Source organism: Oculina patagonica, chromosome 9 (assembly GCF_052425735.1).
Source record: "Oculina patagonica isolate OP01 chromosome 9, crgOcupat, whole genome shotgun sequence".
NCBI classification, from domain to species: Eukaryota; Metazoa; Cnidaria; class Anthozoa; order Scleractinia; family Oculinidae; genus Oculina; species Oculina patagonica.
The window spans coordinates 29,003,709-29,020,819 of NC_135766.1; the positions used below are offsets into that span (position 1 = coordinate 29,003,709).

The 17,111-nt window shown below is 37.7% G+C and overlaps 2 protein-coding genes across 2 annotated transcripts in view; one reads left to right on the forward strand and one right to left on the reverse strand.

Moving 5' to 3' along the window:
* The window catches only part of LOC144664823 (C-type lectin domain family 4 member E-like), a 197,681-nt gene that overhangs the window by 24,811 nt on the left and 155,759 nt on the right, over positions 1-17,111 (reverse strand). The window lies entirely within an intron of this gene.
* LOC144664790 (uncharacterized) lies at positions 1,095-15,645 on the forward strand. The gene is made up of 5 exons (XM_078526005.1): positions 1,095-1,125; positions 7,352-7,567; positions 8,585-8,904; positions 10,307-10,428; positions 13,878-15,645. Exons 2-5 carry the CDS (start codon positions 7,369-7,371, stop codon positions 14,092-14,094), a joined length of 858 nt encoding a protein of 285 aa, XP_078382131.1. The 5' UTR covers positions 1,095-1,125; positions 7,352-7,368; the 3' UTR covers positions 14,095-15,645.

The window sequence follows — 17,111 nt, forward strand, 5'->3', positions numbered from 1 at the left end:
TTGGGCATTTACGCGAATTTTCATGCAAAATAGTTGGAATTCTGACCAATACATAAGTTCTTTTCAACATGCCTGTCATACCCCGATGCGGAAATTAGAGAAAGCAACACACACCATTTGGTCACGAAATACCGTACTCTATGTCACATTACATAAATTCGATATTTATCTGGCCTTGTAAAATTCATTAACTATTCATGAGGGTGCAAACCAATCCCAGCACACTATTCGGATCACATGTACACAACTGTAAACCCCAATACAAATCAAACAAGAGCATTAACTTTTGATACAAACTCCTGCTCAGCTAATTAGTATTCATTAACTTTTGATACAGATCTGTACTGATTCGCATAACAATACTTTGCATTCAATTTATTGTTTTCATTTCACAAGTAGAATAAAATATTCGCGTCCGATCTGTATGGCCGTTTACAATGGCTCGCCTATCAGCTCGCCATTGTAAATGCCCATACAGATCTCCCGCTCATATTTTATCTTCTACTTATAAATCCTCTCTGTTCGTGGTAAATGTTGTGTATGTATAGAAGCATGCTTTGGCGGAGGTTATGAAATTTTTCAGTTTTGGTTTACTATGCCGGGATAGAGACCATGTTTTACCGTTCTTATTTTTTAGCATTACTTAAATGTGATAATACAAGAAGTCTCGACATGCTAATAATTTACTTGACAACTGGGGCAAATACAATATCAGTTTTGTAGGGAAACTACCTTGCTAAAAAAGAACAGTGTCTGAAAAAACTCTGACGTGTTAACGTTTAAGCAACGTACAACAGATTTAAATAATTTAGCGATTTGAAGATTTTCGACAATGACTTCTTGATAATAACAAAACTTAAGAAAGGGCAGAACCTTTGTAAAACTCGAGTAATTTCAGTAGTATGAAATGGTGAGACGCGAAGCAACCCAAAGGACCTTTTGATTATTTTGTTGTTTTGATTCTTTTTGGAGCAAGACTAATCTTGTGAGGTCACGAGCTATATATAACAGCGTGCTGCCTCGTGACCTGTGGAATGAGGGAAATACCCCTAATTAATGATTTAAAAATTAGTCAACTTCCTGTACTGCGCTAAGTCATTTGCTAGCTTTAATCTCGATACTGAGGTAAGTTTGTCGATTGATAAATGCAAGCCTTACATAAATTGTTCTAACAAAGCGAACTTGTCATTAGCGACCTTTAGATAGCAGTACGGCGGAACGAGATCGAGTACGAATACGATTTTCAAATTTCAATCCGATTACGTTACCAGAGCACTCGCTCTTCCCTGTTGCTGACCAGAAAAATGAGAGACTATCAGTTCCAGATTGGCAGGAAAGGTGTTCATCGAAAGCATAAACACCAGGCTTGAAAAGTTATATTCGTACTCAATCTCGTACTCGTATATACTCGGTTCTACTAGCGAATATCGCTAACTAAACAATATCATTAACTTTGGCGAATAATTGATGAATATACATATATCTTATTTGTCTTTTCATAACACTGAAGAATATTTGCATATATATTATAATTAGTGAACTCGAGCTCATCGAGCTGTTGGCTCATTTGGGGCTCATTAAACGAAACTCGTTCTTGGTTATGGGAAACGGCTGCAGGCAGGGTACAAAATAACATGTATGTGCATTATTTTCCTGTCAGTTAATTTAAAGTTGGGGCTCTTCTAACCTTGTTATGCTAGCTGTGTTGGTCCTTATGTAGCATATCTGTCTGCCATCTGTAGTATACTGTGACATCAAAAGAAAAATCCAAAACAAAATAAGAGCTAGATGTAACAATTATTTTAACAGGTCTTCTTTGTGGCTTGTGTGTTGTGACTCGTTCGCTGACTTAAATTAACTTTTTGCATGTAACATTAAAATGAAATACATGTTGACTAATTTATCTTAGCTTTCAGTTTCGCCACATTTTTCGTGGAGCTTGTCAATAGTATTTTAATACTGCAAGGCTTTTTCTACAGTTAAAAGAAAACTTACAAGTTTACTTCTAATTGTATTAAAACCATCACAGTCTGCTCCGTTTACATTAAAGTGACACACTGCTGAGCTGTTTGCCGGAAATAGTGGTCAAATCGATCGACCAATTAAGTAATCAGCAAAGTCTACAATTTCTCGACGGAGCATTTGAAAAAAATTATTTTTTCTCTTCCAAAATTTCAAATTAATAAAACTAATTACTATCATATCTTCGTGTCCTACCGTTTGCCAGACATAACATAAGACGATGTAATAGAAGTCGGCTTTCTTTCGTTCACGTTTTTTTTTTCATACTTCAGTTTTGACCCTTGGCGTAGTTTCTTTTAGATCGTAGACCCAGAGTAGCGGAACAATTTAACAACTAATAGACGCTTCTAGAAACTCGTCTACAATGCAGCTGTTTTTTTCCCATCTATAATTGCTTCTATTTTCTCATGTTTTTACAGTAACTTAAAGTGTTTATGGGTTTTATTTATCTTCTTTTTTTCGGAATTGTGAAATCATAGCCTGTCATGGTACGCAGACGTTTTCACTAAGGTATAACAACTCAATCGGGGATTATAATAATCATTTGTTTACTGAAATTGAAAAGAACTGCAAGAGCTCAGTGAGGGATTTGATTGAAATGCTACATCAATTGATTTCAATTGACTGATTTAGTAAAAAAAACTTTTGTCCAAGAGAAACAGAGCATGAATTGAAAGGGTTTCTTAATTTTAGCAAAAATGTCTCGCATTATTAAGTAAGCAAGGCAGTCAAGTAAAAACAATTTAGTTTGTTTTCTTGAGCTTGTAGCGTTGACGCCTTGAATCACTCTCCCAAGGTAAGTTTCTTGTTTTAATTTTAAAATGCAACAAATTGAGCTAACATATGCTGTGTTTACACTTAAGCATTTACCATAGTAAACATTTGCTGACTAAAACTTGGTACATTTGTACAGTGTTTACACTGGCTTAAATAACCGAGGTAAATCTGTCATCAATCACGATCACGATCAAATCGAATTGGCGGCCAATTCTTTTAAATCCATGGCACTAAAAACCCTCATTTTCAGAGGGAGAGTGCTTAAGGAGATATAAGCTTCTATATAGTGGTTTACAGCACCTCCGGGTAGAGATTATACAGATTCAATAGAACACCTTGGTGGCGGTATCGGGGCATTACCAGAGAAATAAGGACATGTTGCTACCAAGTAAACACCACAGTCAGTCATTTTCACAAACGATTTTCTGTGTTTTCGGTTGGTGCAGATCGCGTCTGTTACTAACACAAACATAACTATAAGGGCTTTTCTTTACCACTTAGTTAGTAAACCCCCTAGTCAGTCAGTCTTATGGATGGTTTTCTGCATTTTCGACCTTCGTCCGCTCGTCTGTTTGTTGAGACCTTTTATGTGCTTATGCACATGTTAGGCTGTTCACTCGGCAGTTCATTGGGATCGTTGTTGCTGCAGCCTTCATCCGTTACTTACTTAAACAGTAAAAGCCGAAATATTAAAACCTACTGAGTTCCGAAACTTTTTGGTTTCAATATCATAAATGGCATCCCACAGCGTTGGAACAATTCCATCGCTAAAACAAATCAAACAAAACAAGCGAGTACGAATACGATTTTCAAATTTCAATCCAGTTACGTTACCAGAGCCCTCGCTCTTCCCTGTTGCTGACCAGAAAAATGGGAGACTATCAGTACCAGATTAGAAGGAAAGGTGTTAATCGAAAGCATAAACACCAGGCGATTTTACTTCTAATTGTAGTAAAAGCATCACAGTCTGCTCCGTTTACATTAAAGTGACACACTGCTGAGCTGTTTGCCGGAAATAGTGGTCAAATCATCGACCAATTTATTAATCAGCAAATTCTACAATTTCTCGACGGAGCATTTGAAAACATAATTTTTCTCTTTCAAAATTTGAAGTTAATAAACAATTATCGGATGAGGTTTCTGTGATATCCGGAATAATCAAGGACGTCGAGGTAAGTGTTATCAGCCAAAGCCGAAGGCTGAGGCTGATAACACACACCGAGACCTTGATTATTCAGAATATCACAAAATCCGAATCTAATAATTGTTTTATTATACATTTTTTTTCTGGTAAAGAAAATAATAACAAACGATTTCAACCTGTTTCAAAACTTGTGCTAATTCCGGTTTGTCATCCTGCTTAATTCTGAATGTATGTCAGCAATTTTTCAGGTCAAATTATTTCTAGGTTGATGCGAATAGACGAACTATGAATTTCCTTCGCCGCCAGATGCCTGCCACATTGCTCTTGGTAATCATGCATTGCGCGCTCAACCTACAGATTTGTGAATAATCTGCTAGCAGATTATTCACTAATCTGTAGGTTGCGCGGATTCCCAGAATTAGCTGTAGGCTCTTAGCCAATGAGAAGACAGCTAGTGACTACAATGTACAATAATAAAACCAATTACTATCATATCTTCGTGTCCTACCGTTTGCCAGACAAAACATAAGACGATGTTATAGAAGTCGGCTTTCTTTTGTTCAAGTTTTTTTTTTGTCATATTCAGTTCACGTTTACTTCAGTTTTGACACTCGACGTGGACTCTTTTGAAATCGCTGACCCAGAGAGGCGGAAAAATGTAAAAACTGCTAGACGCTTCTAGAAAATTGTCTACAATACAGCTTTTCTTTTTATTCTAAAATGGATTCTCTTTTCACCTGTTTTTAAAGTAACTTAAAAGTGTTAATGGGCTTATCTTCTTGTTTCGGAATTGTAAAAATCATAGTCTGTCATAGTACGCAGACGTTTTCACAAAATTTGCATCTCTAAGGTTCTTGTGCGGAACAACTCTATTAAGTAAAGAAACGTTTGTCCAAGAGACTGACAGAGCATGAATTGAATTGAAAGGGTTTCTTAATTTTAGCAAAAATGTCTCGTATTATAAATAAAAAAAGTATTATTTCGTTTGTCTCACGACGTAGTCACGTGTGATGGAGATCGCAACGTTTCGACTGCATACTGCTAGTCTTCATCAGGCGATAAGGTCGACTGGTTGTGCGTTAGCTTATAAAGCACACGGTTGCGCTGTGATTGGATGGTTTTCAACAGCTCTGATTGGTGCATTTCGATCCTCAGTGTTCTGCATGCTGCTGTACTGTTGCTCCCTCGGCGGTCCGCAGTCGTACAGTTCTCCTGTTGCTGTGTTTTTTGATCGTGGGCATCCATGCTTCAGGAATTTCAATTCCACTGCCCCTGTTGATATTATTAGGGTGAAGTCTTATGTGAATCGCCTCTTTGACCCGGCGTGTGTACCAGTACGAGTCACGATCAATAAACTTTACCTCATTCCAAAGCGGGTAGTGTCCGGTGTTGTTGATATGCTCTGCAACGGCGGAGGTCTGGATGCGTGCGAGTCGGATGTCCCGGTCGTGTTCTTTGATCCTATCTTGCATAGGTCTTCCAGTCTCGCCGATTTAAACTTTGCCACATTCACAGGGAATCCTGTAAACAACGCCATCTTGCTTAGTCGAATCAACAGCGTCTTTCGGCCGTACTAGTTGTGATCGCAGTGTAGTTTCCGACTTGAAAACAGCGCGTACGCCTTGTTGTTGTAGGCAGCGGCGAAGTTGCTCGGAAAGACCTTTGACATAAGGTAGAACGGCAGTAGATTTAAACTCAGCCACGGGTTCAGCACTGGTGTTCGGTTTTCTAGTCTTGGTGATCTTCTGCAAGAAAGAAAAAGAATAACCATTAGATACAAGAACAGATGACAGATGTTTTTTCTCCTTGGAGATTACAGATGGTTTTGTTACGAGGCGTTTAGCGCGTTCGTAAAGACACTTTACAATACCGCGTTTTACTGATTGAGGGTGATGTGAATCATACGCTAAGTATTGATCAGTGTGTGTAGGCTTCCTGTATACGTGGTGGTGAGGCGGCCGTCTGGTTCTCTCGAAACTGCGGTATCAAGAAAGGCAAGTTTGCTGTCACTCTCTGTTTCCATGGTGAAGCGAATGTCTCGTATTGTCAATTAAACAAGGCAGTCAAGTAAAGACAATTTAGTTTGTTTAATTTCTTTACCTTTAATATAACGTTGACACCTTGAATCACTCTCCAAAGGTAAGTTTCTTGTTTAAATTTCAAAATTCAGCAAATCGAACTAATATAATGACGTTGACGCTTGTCCTTATTTGCGTTATAACGCAAATCAACCTTTGAAGAAAACATTTACTATACGGCAGTGGCTTCCGAAGGCTTGAAAAATGTATTTCAAGCTCATTTACGGGAGCTGCATTGTCGAACTAATATGTTATGATAATAATGATGTTGACGCTTGTCTTTATTCGTAGTGACTGGTTTTGTACTATTTACGTAAGTTTGGCTGCAGGACTGTAAATTAAAGGTCAGGACAAAAATAAAAGCAATAAATCAGCAGGATCCGAAACCAAAACGCAGACAAAATCCGCACTCACACCTCGGATTCAGGAGTAGTAAAACTCAGATAATTTTATGTTTTTTTCACTTACATTTTTCACAAAAGATTTTCTCTCAAAGTTCCGATCGATTTTGGCCGTTTAACATTATGCATGACCCGTGAGACAATGTGCAAAAATCAGTTCGTGATCATGAAATGTGACATCCACCTGGTCAGATTCTACACGAAATATACGTACACAGTTGTTCTTCGATTGCGAATGTCAATCAATCAACTGATCATGAAAAAATAAAGTACCTTCTTAAACTAGATAATTATGCTACCTCTAGAATCATAGCCAAATATATCTTCCTAATGTTTCAAAAAAGAAAAGAAATTTTAAATTGAAAGTTATATCAATAAATAGTTGTATAATTAATAGTCCAATAATTACCGTAATCGTTTGCACTGTAATTTCATTGTTTGTTCTTAAGTAATTTGTTAGCATAGTTGCTATAACACCTTTATTGTAACTAGACCAATACCTCCCTTTGGAGTGTAAGGCACAATAAAGATTTACTGTTACTGTTACTGTTAATTAATCAATCAATCAATCAGTCAGTCAGTCAGTCAGTCAGTCAGTCAGTCAGTCAGTCAGTCAGTCAGTCAGTCAGTCAGTCAGTCAGTCAGTCAGTCAGCCAGTCAGTCAGTCAGTCAGTCAATCAATCAATCAATCAAAATTTACGATAGTTTAAACTAGATACGGGTTAAGCTAACTAGCTTGAGGGGTTGTGCATAAATAGAGGAACTAATTCATCTATGAGAAGGTAAAACCGCTAAACTAATCACTAAATATTCTTAGAATACTATTAGAATGTCGCATAATGTATGCATTGTGTGGTTCCGGATTGTTTGATATGTTCTAACAAAAAACAAGAATAACTTTATTAACTACAGAGTTCTTTTCTTTACAGTAAGACACCAAAGAATCATGTACACGAATTTCTTTGCGTTTGGTACTTTGCTCGCTTTAATTGTCTGCTTAACCGACGTATCATGCCAGCCAGCTGAGAGCTGCTCAGGCAGCCCCCGTGACTACTGTCTTGGGGAATCTTCAGACATGAAAGCGGTCTGTAGAAACGGGTACTGCTACTGTACTGGACAAGACTACGATTACTATACTTGCTTGCGTAAGTTGCCTTGTTTTCGAAACATTTCATATACTTCCTTGATTTCGCTTGTTGCAAGGGAAGATATGAATTCACAGATGACCTTGTTTTCGATGTGTGGCTTTACAGGTAGCCAAGCGGCCTTTAGGAGCCGTTAACGTGTCATTGCGTAACAGGGTTATAGTAAGAGTTTGTATGGGAATATAACGATCGTAAAAAAATGTTCAAAATAGGGAAAGAGATTTAATGAAATCGACTAACCTGTCCTTTTTTGTGTATAAAACGATTTGAGTGGGGTTTAGGTACTCTGTTTTCCTCTTCATAAGAGGAATTGTATATGGATAAGGAAAACAAAATCATCTAAAACCCACTGGAATTGCTATGAAGTTTCCGCTTTCATTGCGCAGTTACGCCTCCCAACGCCATAGAAACATAAGTTACACAATGCCAATGCCATATAAAAAGTAAAGTCTGTCTCCGAGCCATGAGGCCCATACAGCCGGAGCTTATCCCGGTTTCCGTAGCATTAAGCGACTAGGAGTATTGCTACTCCCCCCTGAATGGGATGCTAGTCCATCGCAGGGTTACCCCTCAGCAGTAAATTCGCCTATACCCATTTATACACCTGGGTGGAGAGAGGCACTGTGAGAGTAAAGTGTCTTGCCCAAGAACACAACGCAGCGCCCCGACCAGGCCTCGAACCCGGGCCGTTCGACTCGGAGTCGAGCGCGCTAACCATTAGGCCACCGCGCCTCCGCCAATGCCATATGCCCTATTAATATTTTTATATTCCTTCGTATGCCAGTACCCTAAACGAGACCTTGACTACTAAAATATTGGCGTTTTGCCCGAAACATTCAAAGTGAAACCAAAATGCCAAATTAACACCCCCACGCCAGACGATGACCATCCCATTGACTTTCACTGTCGTGGTGAATCACTAGTAATGCAAATCTATCCTCCAACAACAACCACTCCCCAACCCTGCTATGATCTCCTTTGCCGATGCATTAATAGCTACCTTTTTCATTTCTTAAGCTGATGCATATGGATGTAAAATCGTTGAAAATGCTGCCACAGCCCTCGGCAAACCGCGACGGTCTAAGGACGAAATGCCCCAGGATATCTACAGTTGTACTCCTGCCAGCAGTTCAGAGAAATACGAAGTCCACGTACTGTCTGTGTCAGACATAACTAACACAAAGACAATTCCTCCAACAACAAGTAACGCTACTGTCACTGTCATCAGCCGCGGAGAGTCAGACAGACCTATTATACTTGTACTTGCAACCATCTTTGAGCCTGTTAACTGGATTTTCAATTTGCCAGCTAACATTACCATCAGTGAAGTCATACTGGTAGGTATATACAAAAGGAACTTAATTAACGAAATTATTTCAACCTTTTATGTTTCACTACAGTACCCAGTCGTTACACAGGGCACAGATGAGTCACATTTGTCCATAATTCAAAATCTCTACCGTGCAAAACGATTTTCAAAGCGATCGTGTAACCGTACGTGATACAGCGCCGTCATGCGATACTTGTTTACAGATCGTCTGGTCTGGTGATCTCGTATTCGTACCCTCATGCGACATCCGCAGTCAGCAATGTTTGTCGGCGCTGTATCACGTACGCTTATACGATCGCTTTGAATGTCGCTTTGCACGGTAGAGATTTTTGAATTGCGGACACACTTGACTCTTCTGTGCCCTGCGGTCGTTACTCCGATAAATGTAATTCGTCTTTTAACTAGTTTCAATTCAGCAAACGTACCGAAGGGTTTCAAAGGGACGAACATTGAACCTTTAAAACGGCCAAAAATTTAACCGTTAGCCATAAAACGTGTTGACCGTAAAAAAGTGGAAGTCCGAGGCTCTTTTGCCAAGAATTTTACGCGCCATTGCCATTTATGTGCCGATACTCTTAATTCAGCAAACCGGAGGTGTTATGAATTGTCTGTTTTAGAAGAAACGAAGAGAAGAGACGCGTTGATAGGTCTCCATGTTCCTCTGATTATTTTTGTACCTTCTCAGTTTCTTCATGAAAGTAAGAATACCCTCCCCCCCCCCGTCTCAACATCTATGCCAGTGCACGCGATTCTATGTGCGCGTGGCGCTATTACATACAAGACAATAACTAGAAGATAATACATGGCTGCGCGGAGATATGAAATTTGTCTTCGAGTGTTTAAATCGATATCTCACGAGTGAAATTTCAAATCTCCAAGCAGCCATGTATTATTATGTTTATTATATAAACCTACTTATTACGATGTTTTTGACAATTTCCGAAGATTTCCGACCATTTTCGAAGATTTACGGAGATTTTCAAACTGTTGTCCTAAGATTGTACGAATGTTTCCGAACATTTTCCGCAAGTTTTCGAAGATATTTCTGACGATTGCCGAGGAAGATCCGAAGATGTTTCGACTTAATATCGATAAAATATTGCTCATTCAGCATTAAACAGGGCAAACTTGTCAGAAAACGTTTCGAAATCAATATCTTCAAATGTGGAGATAACATGTTATTCTCTCCTGCGAAAATATGATTATTTCGCGCGAAAGATTACCTGGTATTTCATTGGTGTTTATATAATAATTGGGAAAGTGTATATGAATATTATATGTACAAAGCTATGATAAAAACTGGAAATACGACTTTACCGACTTTTAAGACTTTTAATATTATATTGTATGTACATTTATATGTATTTGTATATGTAAACGTATACTGAAAGATTCGTATTTTTTTGTAGGTTGGTGGTTTTCTAAAAGAATCTTTTGTTAGTGGATTAGGAGATCAAGAAGTTGAACGAAAAAATTACACGTGGGGTATGGGTTGGGATTCTGTGGTTGGAGATACAGTAGCGCTTTTAAGGTAAGTTAGAATTATTAACATCGAATTATTAATATTTTTTCTAACTTACTACAAGGAAGTAAGCAAACACAATATCCAAACTATGAGAATCAAGAGTGCGGATGGTTGTCTTCATAACACCTGTCTCACGTGAAATTATCAGTACTGAGCAGTATCAAAGGAAGAGAGCACAAAAGGACTCCAATATAAAGGGGGGGGGGGGGGGGGGGATGGGGGTGAATAATTCTTGTAGAAAATATATGTGCTTTCAGCACATATACCGCAACAACCAGGCGGCTTGGGCTTGAGTTTAGTTGTACAAGTTATGACTAGGACAAGGTTTATGATTAGGGCAAGGTTTATTGTCACTAAAGTGCAATTATTTTGCGCAAACGTTCGTAGTTTTTGTGGTCATATAACAAATGCGCGATCATATGGCGCTCAGAGTAAATATAAATAAACATTTATGTTGTTTTCGGTTTTTAAAACAGCGTATAGTAAACACGAGACACGGGACTTTCTAAAACGTCCGAAGACATCCAATCTTGTTTGCTCTTGTAAGTGCTCTTATTGGTGGAAAATTTACAAAATCAACAATAAAATAGAAATATAGCTAGAATATTTACATAATAATTGAACACGAAAAGGGCTCTCGCTATGTTTTTGTATTTGTAATCAATCTGCATAAATTTTCGTCTTCCTGACGTTCCTAGTTTCGATATTTGAATAATATGTTTTAACCAAGTTGTTTGCTTCTACTAAAACGTGTTGGCATTGTTGTTACGAGCGTTCTTCAATCTCGAGCCCAGAGTCCGTCTAGTTGGTCAGCGTTACGGGACGGACTCTGGGAAACTGGAATTAATCAGATCAATTTCAGGTCGATTTCAGGTAGAACCTTGGTCTTCCGGTTTTTATTGCGCATGCTTTCAGGTCTAAGTAAATTTACCAGAACGGAAGTAAATCGAGAAAGTTGAATTATTTCTTACACAGTATCGACAGAACTGGTGTTTATCGAAGCAACAAAAGTAACAAAAACGTTCTGCTGTTAACAAAAGAGAGAGTAACAAAAGAGCGTCTGGTGTTTTGATTTCCGTTAGTCTCTTTCTTGAGCATACTGCTATATTGGTTTTTATGAAAGATCTTGTTTGCCTTCCAGGATTCCGCCTGTGAAGACTTGTGTGTGTGTGTCAGTTGTTTTGCAGACGACGGTGAAGAAATTTACATAATGCACAACGCACGGATAAGCTATTGTTCTGTTGATAAAGATTTTGTGTGGCGACTTTCGTATATTTCAGAGGCTTTTCGCTGACAGCGCATTTTTTCATGATAGATTGCGTGTTTTCAAGCAAATAATTTGTTTCCTCGTGGAATGGCGGTAATATTAATAAAGACGTTAAAGGCCACACCGGTCAACGCTATTCAAAAGGTGTAATTAGCATTTCGGCGACTCAGCACGTGCACACAATTCACGCAATTCACGTGCACACAATTGTACAATTCCTTTTTTTTTTCAGCAAACAACAACGCGTAATGTTTAAATTCTGCGTTATTAACTATTATTTTGAATCAAGCACTGTCTGTGATATTCAGTTTTTCAACCGTAACGGAGATTTAAATGAAAACAGGGTTTCCATGGTACCGGTTTGGTTTACTTCCGGGGAAGATTTTCAGACTTCCGTGTTGATTTCCATTTTTCTGTGAGGACCAATAGAAAAAAAGAAATTAATTCAGTTTCCCAGGGTGAGCGTTCTTCTGATTGGATAGTAGCCTCTGTTGTATAAATAGCTCGCATCGAATCCAAAAAAATACCATATCGTTTCCGAGGAAACGAAATTAAAAAAATGTCGATTACTAATCGATGTCAATGTTTAACCCGTGTCCATACTATTAAATAAGATAGTGAGGGTTGATGTGATAAAAGGGGCGTCAATTTAAAGAGGGGGAGGGGGCATATTTGTTGTGGGCGCGGGTGTGGACACTTATTTAGAGGAGGGCACTTATAAGAGCGCGGGCCCATAGTTAAGCAAATACGGTATTTTCGTCATTTCATCGCGATTGAATTTCAAAACCAGAAACCCTTAATCGTAGCGTATCTGATATATATTACGACGACTTTAATGATATGGATTCGCCATTTGTTATGCTAAAACAATTAGACGGCCCGTTCTCCATTTCTATTGACTTTGATGAATAAAAAACCTCGAGCTTGCCGTCTAATTGTTAAACAGAAGTACGGCTTTGAGCACGCGCTTTCTCAAAAGGTCTATTCCAAATAATTGTTAAATATCTTACGAATCGAAGCTAGTGGACTGAAAATTTAAGTCTATTATTAAAGAATGCTTCAAAGAAGAACATTGCAAGGAAATAATGAGGTAACAGACTGATAATGTATTAACTTTTAGCATTTTAAAATTAAAATTTAACTCGCATTAGCATTATAGCTTTAATTATATATTATGTGGCAACCTGTTGCTAGTTTAAGAGTTGATACAAATTCCATCATAAAACATAATATTGACTAAAACCAGAAATAATGTCAAAAACTGGTTGCCAAGGAAACGTCCAAGTTTTTATTCGTGGCACCAGTGTCAAAATGTTGCTAGTTCAAATTAGGAAAAGTCGCAAAGTTTAGTGATCATTGCTTAATCGTTTTGAAGTTAAAAGATTACAAAGTTGGCGCGGGCCACAAATCCCACCCTGTCTAAAAAGTGTAAAGGGTTCTTGGGGTCTACCCTGTTCGTGATTTCTGAATGTTCTTGTAAACTGAACTCGCCTGATGGTTGTTGAATCTGGGAGGATTTCAAATAACTCTCGAGGTGTAATTCCTCAATTGGATTTGTAATCTCATAGATTTCTATTATACTAATATGACAATTAACGCATTATACCTGTATAATTGGACAGAACATCTTACTTACGCGCAGTCTAATAGGACAGTTGAACTTGGATTGGTTGTTTTCTTTGGTCAGCTGTGTCTTACTTAAAGAAACTTCAAGTATTATTCTTTTATTGCACTCAGTACAAATGTGCACGCAGGCGATGACAAAGAAAGACGACCAAATTTTAGAAGTTTTAAAACACTCACTGAGGGGAAATGCACTAAAAGTCAAGAAAAGTAATGCAGTCAAATAGTAAATTTCGCATTTGATTGCTTAATTACATAATTAATCGTATCTTCCCGTGCCCCTGGGTCCTTTAAAATGTGTGCAACGTACTGAAAATATTCGAGTAAGGGACGACCAATTTAATTTTGTCTCCTGCTCAGCAGCAGAGGGTTATGTTGTTTAAGAAAGTATTGTTAATACCAATGCTAAAAAAATTCTTATTCAGAAAAAAATTGCCAAACCCTTCCTCTCCTCCTTAAAAAATAAGATGGTTCGCCCCTTAAATCTAGGGCAAGAGGTGACTGTGTGTTTAGCACGAGATTAGATTAACTTACATTGTTTTGTTTTTTCTTCATGAATCTGTAGACAATTGTACAACAGGTTTGGTGTAGTTACGTCATTTACAGGCATTCAGCAAGCAGATACATGGACACTGGAGGTGTCAGTATCTCGACAGGAACCCAGTACAAGTCAGCACCACACTTCGGGTTCTTCGTCGCTGTTTAAATATAAGACCGCGGAGATGCTTAATGGCTTTCTAGTAATAGCAGTAATGATCCTAAATAAACAGTATCTGTTGTAACTGCTGTCAATTGGGAATTTATGTCCAGAAATGCACGCAAGTATTGTTTACAGAGTACTTCATGTCCTACTAGGATTTTAGCTTGATATAATTTTTTGTCTTTGGGTGGAATTTCATTAATAAGAACACTTTGTAACGGCTATTATGAAAAAGATGAATCTCATTAACGTGCATTTCTGGACATATCTCGAAGTGGCATGAAGTATACTCTGCAAAAAAATTTAAGCAAAAAAATGTAGGAGAGATTTCAACTAGTTGTTCTAGTCTTATATAATGTTATATTAGGGCCGATTCGCACTAGTGGACAAGTTTAAAATGTCATGACATTTTTGACAAAAAAAAAAAAAAACATGTCGCAATAAGTCAGAGACATCTTGAAGAGAACAAAAAGGTGAAATTATTAGTATAGTAGCTTTGCACGTGCTTCTGGCAAACCTGTTCATTTCCCAGCACGACCGTCTTGGGCAAACATCAACGTGGTGAAAAAATTCTAAAAACAATGCATAGTTAAAGTACGCGCGTTCTTAGATGACTTTCTCTTTTTCACCCTTACATTAGGTCAAGCACTATCGCGGAATGATTTTGCGGCTGAATTATGATAGTGACAACCACAAAACGGTGCATACTACCTCAGCAGTTTTCGAGTGCGTGTTGTTTTTCGGTGCAATTCGGGCCAAACACAATAGCCAATCAACAACATAATTTTATCTGCATGGCATTACAAGGGGCACGGGAATGCGACTTGTCATGAATTGTCCTGCCTTGAGGCAGGACAACGGCCCCTTTAAAGATTTGTCCGATTTGACAAAATTTGCCCTTGTCCAACATATCGTTCGCACTTGTTTTTTCGATTGTTTGACAAAATGAATCGCGCGTGCAACGCGGACCAATCATAAGACAACTGCTTCTTTGTTTTCCTGAATTGTTGGACAAGTTCTAGGCCTCAAAAATCGTATATATTCGCACTTGTTTTCTGTAACAAGTGACACATTAATGATGAAATCTTCCAATTGTTTCAGAATTTGTCCGCTAGTGCGAATTGGCCCTTATACCGCAAAATGCTGCTACCATTTGCGAAACTTTTTTGACTGAGTATTGACCCAACTATCTTTTGTCGTCTTTTTGTTGGTTTATAAACGTTTTGGCCAATCAGAGTCAACAACTACACGAGCAGGCTATCGGACTGTGTCATTTTTCGCTTCTTCCAACGGATTGGTTATGTAATGGAAAAAATATTAAAACCTAATCAAATAGCTTTCTAAGTGGGGCAGCAGTTTTACAGCTGTGAGCCAATTTGACATTTTATCTTGCATTACTAAGCTTAAAACTAGCGAATAATGGTAGTTTGCTGCTTTAAACAGAAGTTAAATTAGTACCAAGGTAGAGCGTTTTTCACTTTGTGTAAACGTTTAAGTTTCAGCTTTTGCCAATGTTCAACTTTTATTTTTTTTTAGGTTAGTTCGCGTAAAAGTAATGTTATAAGCTTTTGCAACATTGTAGGTGATACTGGAAACTTAGTGTGCGGCTATCAATAAAAAAAGTTATCCAGTACATTGTTTGCATTGTTTTACATGTATAGAATGAGTTATGTTGAGAAATATTTTAATTAAGGAGGCTCGATGTAGTTTTTTTAGCCGAAGGGTGGTTGTTTTGAAAATTAAAATTATCTAGGAAGCCAATGTTAGATTTTTGCCAAAATACACCATAATGATCAAATATGACCAAATTTTAATTTTTTACTCGTCACTTTGTCACAAAGGTTACCATAGCAACCATTGACGTTTTCTTTTGTTCTCAAACAAGCTTGGTTTTCTCGAAATCTAGACTGACACTTGGTATTCATTTTTTGATATGTTCAAGTACAGTAGATTTACTACCTGTGCTCAAAATTTTAGGAAAATCTGTAAGAGCGTTTTAGAGTAAATCAAGAATGAAGTTTTTGGTATTTTCTTATAATTTCTTACAATCGGCAGTCGATATATTTTAACAAATTAAAGCAAAAAGTCTTTCGCTTTTAGTTAATGGTCTTTGATGGTGTAAGTATTTATATTTCAGTGAGAGAAACTGTGCTCAAATAATACGAAACAATTTTAAGGCGCCTATTTTATATTAAAACGGTGTTTTTCTGAAAATTTCATTCTTGATTTACTTGAAAACGCTCTTACAGATTTTTCTAAAATTTCGTCAACAGTTAGTCAATCTACTAAACTTTAACATATCAAAAAATAAACACCAAGTGTCAGTCTAGCTTTCGAGAAAATCAAGCGTGTTTGAGAACAAAAGAAAAAGTCAATCGTTGCTATGGTAACCGTTGTGACTAAGTGACGGGTAAAAAATTAAAATTTGGTCACATTTGATCATTATGGTGTATTTTAGCAAAAATCGAACATTGGCTTCCTAGGTAATTTCAATTTTCAAAACAACCACCCTTAGTCTAAAAAAACTACATCGAGCCTCCTTAAGTTATTAGTATACCTCAATTTCACCCCAGAATGCAAATTCTCTTATTTAAATCTCTTTTTAGAAACTTTTGTGGTCGTTCTTTTGCAAAAATTCGGAAATTTAAAGCTTTTCCGGTTTCTGAGATAGAGGTAAAAAACGATTTTGAATTTGAAGTTACCGCCAGCTGAACGTAGACAACTTTCTGTCATCGTTTACGCAACTCACCGCCAAACTCACCGCATTTCACAACTTTTAGTATTTTATTCTGGGTACTGTGTGTAACATTCTTGGTGTCTGCACTTAAAGTGCTCCTAACCCCCGAAAATGTTTGTAAACCAAAAAACATATTGACATTTCCCTATCATAATGTCGAAACTGCGATTTTTTATGAATTTTTAAAGTCGTGAAAAATCACTCTTGTGAAAACCATGACCAAGACGAAGAACTGGTTCAAAAGGAGCAGGGCCGTCTAGGAAATTTGTGACGTCATTCCAGGACGTCTGGTCGCACACTATAGCTCGCTTGCGATGTAAATCACAGTCAGAGTTGTTGTGACTTCGCTCTGAGCTCGAAGA